The 6,266-nt window shown below is 40.1% G+C and overlaps 2 protein-coding genes across 5 annotated transcripts; one reads left to right on the forward strand and one right to left on the reverse strand.

Moving 5' to 3' along the window:
• Nucleotides 1-44: 44 nt before the first annotated feature.
• LOC139111794 (SOSS complex subunit B homolog) lies at nt 45-2,517 on the reverse strand. The gene is made up of 2 exons (XM_070672309.1): nt 1,588-2,517; nt 45-1,067 (listed from the first exon to the last, which is right to left on the reverse strand). Exons 1-2 carry the CDS (start codon nt 2,044-2,046, stop codon nt 798-800), a joined length of 729 nt encoding a protein of 242 aa, XP_070528410.1. The 5' UTR covers nt 2,047-2,517; the 3' UTR covers nt 45-797.
• On the forward strand, nt 1,677-6,241 carry LOC139111784 (ATP-dependent RNA helicase DDX42). Of its 4 annotated transcripts, none has more exons than XM_070672289.1 (10): nt 1,677-1,801; nt 3,004-3,228; nt 3,308-3,577; nt 3,837-4,377; nt 4,451-4,679; nt 4,760-5,034; nt 5,119-5,269; nt 5,335-5,666; nt 5,741-5,866; nt 5,952-6,241. In XM_070672289.1, the coding sequence occupies exons 2-10, from the start codon at nt 3,014-3,016 to the stop codon at nt 6,120-6,122; spliced, it is 2,310 nt and encodes a 769-aa protein (XP_070528390.1). In that variant the 5' UTR covers nt 1,677-1,801; nt 3,004-3,013; the 3' UTR covers nt 6,123-6,241. The 4 variants fall into 4 exon arrangements, with proteins under 4 accessions (XP_070528390.1, XP_070528392.1, XP_070528389.1 ...); XM_070672291.1 differs by lacking the exon at nt 1,677-1,801 and adding an exon at nt 2,494-2,510; XM_070672288.1 differs by lacking the exon at nt 1,677-1,801 and adding an exon at nt 2,517-2,653.
• The last annotated feature ends 25 nt before the right edge of the window (nt 6,242-6,266 follow it).

Consider the following 6,266-nt stretch of genomic DNA (forward strand, 5'->3'; position numbering starts at 1 on the left):
TAATATACTTTTGAGAAATTCCCTTTGAAGCAAGACACTTTCAATTTTAGTAATAATTTATAGCTCTAAGTAATGGCAGTATTAATAACGATGTTCTTTGCATCACTTCACAAATACTATATAAGATCAAAAAAGATTCGAAGAAAATCTTAGAAAAATAAGTCACAACGCATATTTAACAATTTATAACAATCTTGATGATTTCAATATCTTTTAACATTTTTCTTAAAATGTTTTAAAAATAAATAACAGTAATCTAACTCTAAAATTTTTTAATATATGTTAACATAATGAATATCGATTATAATCTCGTATCACTAATTCTAACATAAATTTTAAATAATTCATTATTTTTATGTATTCAAAATGTATTGCATAAAATATTATAAATGTACAAAACTTTCCACGTATTACATTAATACAATTTTATAGTTTTGACATGAAATTTTAATCTTTTCGAAGTAAAAAAAAAAATTTCTTAAAGAGCCCTTAAAATCTTTTGATTCTAAACGATGTCTAAATCATTAAAAAATATTATAATGAAATTGCTCGAGGAAATAGAATTCTGCATCCGATCGAGATAAACAAATCCTCGCGTACTCGCTCCCAGGGAATACCTCGCAGCTGCGCCCGTTACATACGTTCCCCAGTTTGTCAAATCGCGCATTACAGACTATAATTAAAAGTAAAACGAAAGAAAATATATAATACAATCGCGCAGATCTGTCGCGCTTACCACGATCATTCATACATTCACTCGTTTACACGTATATTATTAGTCGCTTTCTTTTCGTGTGTTATCTTCGTTCGTTTCGACCGCCGTTTCTGTAGCTGCCGCGTCCGCGGGAGTTGCTTTTGGCCGATGGTGCCGTTTTCGTCGTCGACTCTGACGACGAATATCGCACCGAACCTCCGGATAGACCTGAACCGCTGCCTCCGCTTCCACCGCTGCTGGTAGTATTACCTCCGTTGCCGCTGCCGTTACCACTACCACCGTTTCCGCTCTTCGTGGTCGTTGAACTCGCCGCAGATCCGCTACCCGGTGCCGTTGTGTTGCTTTGACTCGCCTGCAACAGACGTATGTTTTTTTCATTGGAATAAAGTAGAAGCGAGCTAGCGAGATTATTTTAAAATATATATTAATTTAGGCCACATTAATCTTTCTCAATCATATCATCCGACTCACTATTATAAACTTTATTACATTTTTCTACGTGTTTTTAATCGACAAAGTTTGAGATTAAAAAAATTTGTAACCATGTAAAAAGCAAAATAAGTACGTTAGAGTGATTGATATTTTTACCGTTTCTTTTTTTCCTTTTTAATTTTGTTTTTAACTTTTCGATTACAGATATCTCAGTGGCTCTGGTGCATGTCAATTAGAAGAATGTTAAATATTAATTTTGAGGTATTTGCCGATCGAAAAACTCAATGGAGAGAATGCAAGGTTGGTAGATTAAAATCTATAATTAAAATTATATTCGCGACGCTCAGTGTCGTGGTGCTTTGTCGACGGAATCATCACGGATGTCTCGATGATCTATATGAAATTTTTCATTTATACATGCTTTCAAATTACATATGTACCAAAGGTTGCCGTCCCGGTTGACCCGAGATGCTGTTAGCATTGCCGTTGTTGGTGATGCTGTTGTTAACGTTGCTGCCGGGTGGGCCTGAGCCGCTTTGGATGACCAGCTGCTGCGCCAGCATCGGATTCGGGTCGCTCATGTTGACCTGCTCGTTGATCACCATGCAGAACTCGCCAATCTTTTGAATGTCCCCGTTCTTGCCCGAGTACAAGGTGAGACATTGCCGCCAGACGGACGCGTAGCCCTTAGTGAGCCGCACTATGTCGCCCGGCATCAGGAGTTGGCCGGGTTCGTCCCAAATCGAAACGTTCATACAGGCGGTGCTATCGGCCACTTTGAACGTTCGAACTTCGCGGTTCTCTTTGGTGATGGTAGGGTGGCTAACCTCCAAAACGATAAACACTACGTTGATGTTCTTCTGGCCAGCGCGGATGTCCTTTATTTGCACGTAATCCATCGTGGCCCTCCGGATCGCGAACACACCCACATGCACAAGCACGCACACACACGCATACACACACCACACGCGCGCACACACCGAGCGGACCTTGAGCGGAAATAGCGTTCTTACGGAAGGAGTATCGTCGTCCACGTACCGCAACGTGCGTTCCTCTAGTGACACGATCGACGACGACGACACTGTACGTCAAAACGCGCCTCTTTCCTTCGTTCCGCCTCCCGAGATCGAGCCCTAGGTAGACCCTTTTTCTCTCCCTTTCTCTCTATCTCTGTCTCTCGCTCTCTTTTTTGTCAGCTGCGCCACGTTCGCTCGAAAATTATCGTCGGCTCGAGAGCATCGGAAGAAATGAGAGAGCGGACGGGCGCCGTCATCGGTGACTGACGCGGGCCGCGCGTCCACCATGTTACCTGCAAGCGTTTGCGCCATCGTGCGGCATCACGTCGCGAGTCGATTCAACCGAGGTAACGTCGCCGACGAACCACCGACGACGTGACGACGCCGCGTAGTTCGTGGTTGCATTTTTTTCGTTTTTTGCGTGACGGAAGATCTCACCTTTTGGCAGTAGCATAAATGCAAGCGGATGCCTGAGCTCCTTGTGTGACAGGTACTTATCGCCCGGCTAAGATCTCTGCGATCACGTCGCGGAAAGAGGCCTACGAGAATCACCCCGCGTTAACGACGTCTCGCGGCTCCTAACCTTCGATCCTCGAACCCTAATTATGCGAATAAAATAGATGTTAAGTATCGCTCGTGAGAAGCTCTGTCTTTCACTTTGATTTGACGTATCAATTATTTTAAAGACGCTAGTCAAAACTTTATGCGCGTCGTACTGTTTTCCGCGACAATTCGGTATTGCGCCTTGTCGCGTAACGGAGATTACTCGGTCACTCGAATGATGATTGTTATCGATTGCGATGGTATAAGATGAGATTAAGTAATTGTAGTAAATATTAGGGCCGACACGATGAGCTATCACCGAGGAAGCGGCAGCAAGCCGAAAGGCTTCGGATTCGCCGGTTTTCAAATGTCTGGTACAAAAAGAAGCGGCACCAACATTCCTCCACCGCCACCAAACTCTACCTTGAGCAAACAGGGTTATCACACGATGAATGCCATTACGGAAAATGCTTTGTCCGCTTGTTGGGGCATGCCGAAAAAACGTAGTAAGACCGAAGAAGAGTTAGTATACTTTTATATGCTTATCGTGTTATAAAAAAGAAATAAAGATGTAATCAGTATGATTTCTATTTAAATTTAGATACTTCGAGGACGATGACGAACTTCCAACTTCGTCATTGGAGTATATACCTGCACCTGGTTCTCCCACATATGACTTGATGAAGAAATCAACGACAAAGAATGAGAGCGACAGTGAAGAAGACACGCTGGATGCTTTCATGGCAGGTATTGACGCAGAAGTAAAGCGGAACAGTAGCGCGGCTCAGTGCGGTGATACTCGTAAGGAAGACAAACCTAAAGGTTTTCGAGCCGATATCGATGGGGAAGACGACGAGGAAAGTTACTATAGGTAAATATTTATTTGATATTATTAACTAGTAAAATATACAAGGCGTCCCATAGTAATAATAATAATTTAAAAAAAAAAAAAAATAAATAAAAAAAAAAAAAAGGACATGTTTTACTCGGGAATATGTAAAACTTAACGAGACAAAAAGAAAAATTTATATCGTTTTACATTTTTCGCGAGCAAGCCGAGCGTCATCCACCGCTTCGTCATCAATCGATCGAGACACTCTTGTATAACTCGTCTTTGTTTCACTCTTAAGGTATATGGAGGAAAATCCAACTGCTGGTTTGCAACAAGAAGAGTCTGATCAAGAGATTGAATATGATGAAGATGGCAATCCCATTGCGCCGCCAAAGAAGAAGGAGATTGATCCACTACCTCCAATTGATCACAGTGAAATAGAATACGAATCGTTCGAGAAAAACTTTTACAATGTTCATGAAGAAATTGCAAGTTTAAATAAGCAACAGGTCGACGATTTGAGAAAGACTTTGGGTATAAAGGTGTCTGGACCATCTCCACCAAATCCAGTCACAAGTTTCGGCCATTTCGGCTTCGACGATGCTCTGATTAAAAGTATTCGTAAAAATGAATACACACAGCCTACGCCTATTCAAGCACAGGCAGTTCCTGCCGCCTTAAGTGGACGAGATATAATAGGTATAGCTAAAACCGGTAGCGGTAAAACAGCAGCATTTATTTGGCCGATGTTAGTGCACATTATGGATCAGCGCGAATTAAAAGCTGGAGACGGTCCAATCGGTCTCATTTTGGCACCAACAAGAGAATTGTCTCAACAGGTATTTTAATCTTATTCTCTTTATTATAGAAAAATGTTTGAAAAATCACGGTTTTTACAATTGTTGTTTACAGATTTATCAAGAAGCAAAGAAATTCGGGAAAGTTTACAATATTCAAGTATGCTGCTGCTACGGAGGTGGTAGCAAATGGGAGCAGAGCAAAGCGTTGGAAAGTGGCGCAGAGATCGTAGTCGCTACTCCTGGTAGAATGATCGATCTAGTTAAGATGAAAGCGACAAATTTATCTAGAGTTACATTTCTAGTTTTGGATGAAGCTGACAGAATGTTTGATATGGGATTTGGTGAGCAAGCGTACATATAATTTACATTTTGAGAGAATATTAATAGTATATCGGATTTTTCGTTTTTTTTTTTTTTATAGAACCTCAAGTACGATCTATTTGTAATCATGTAAGACCTGACAGACAAACGTTGCTGTTTAGTGCAACATTTAAAAAAAAAGTAGAGAAACTCGCTAGGGACGTTTTGACCGATCCCATTAGAATAGTACAAGGAGATGTTGGTGAAGCCAACACCGATGTGACTCAACATGTTATCATGTTTCATAACAATCCTAGTGGTAAATGGAACTGGCTGTTACAGAACTTGGTTGAATTTCTAAGCGCGGGCAGTCTTTTGATCTTTGTCACTAAGAAGGTGCGAAAACTAAGGATCCCGTAACTGTTAGTACAATGTGAAAGGGATGTGTAAACTAAGTTTTATGTTTTTCCCTCACATCAGCTGAACGCGGAAGAACTTGCCAACAATCTCAAATTGAAAGAGTTTGACGTATTACTTTTGCATGGTGATATGGATCAAGTTGAGAGAAATAAAGTGATTACGGCTTTTAAGAAGAAGGATGTCAGTACTTTAGTTGCTACTGACGTAGCCGGTAATACTCTTAATTTTTTTTTTTTATATATATGTATGTAAAATACTTATTTTATGACGTTTTAGCGAGAGGCTTGGACATTCCACATATCAAAACTGTCGTAAATTACGACGTAGCACGAGACATCGATACTCATACACACAGAATAGGAAGAACGGGACGAGCCGGTGAAAAAGGTACGGCATATACTCTTGTAACGGAAAAAGATAAAGAGTTTGCTGGACATTTAGTAAGAAATTTAGAAGGAGCGAATCAGGAAGTGCCAAAGAGTTTAATGGATTTAGCTATGCAAAGTGCATGGTTCAGAAAGTCAAGATTCAAGGGTGGAAAAGGAAAAAGTTTAAATGTTGGTGGAGCAGGACTTGGTTTCAGAGGCAGACCTAATTCATCGAATTCGGTATATAACGATAATAAATATAATTAATTATTTATCTTTCAAAATAACTGAAATTAATAATTTGTATATTTCAGAGTGGTTCATCGTCGCAAGCATCCAAGGATATTAACGAGGTTGTTAAAAAATTAGAAAGACACGGACCTGGCAGTGACAGACTTTCCGCTATGAAAGCCGCTTTCCGAAGTCAATATAATTCTCAGGTAAAATTGCAATTACTTTTATAAAATATACATTAAAAAATAAAATTTAAATGAATATTTTTAACATAATTTTAATATATTGCAGTTCCGAGCATCATCGGATCACACTTGGGAACAGACGATTACTCCTCCTTCCGTGATAATGCCTCCACCACCAACCGTTCCACCACCACCAAAGCCTGCAAATCAAGAAAATCAGGCTTCCAATTCCCCGGTACCGGAACGCAAAAGAGTGCGAAAAAGTCGATGGGAGTGATCAAGTGAGTGTATTATTATTTGTGCATATTATATAGCGGCTATATACGTTATATTACATTGAAATGATAATGAACTGAGACTTGTTTTATATTACAATAAAATTTAATTTTAGCAATTTGTATGAAAAAGCTATTGCCACCCT

This window comes from Cardiocondyla obscurior, linkage group LG25 (assembly GCF_019399895.1).
Source record: "Cardiocondyla obscurior isolate alpha-2009 linkage group LG25, Cobs3.1, whole genome shotgun sequence".
Lineage (NCBI taxonomy): Eukaryota > Metazoa > Arthropoda > Insecta > Hymenoptera > Formicidae > Cardiocondyla > Cardiocondyla obscurior.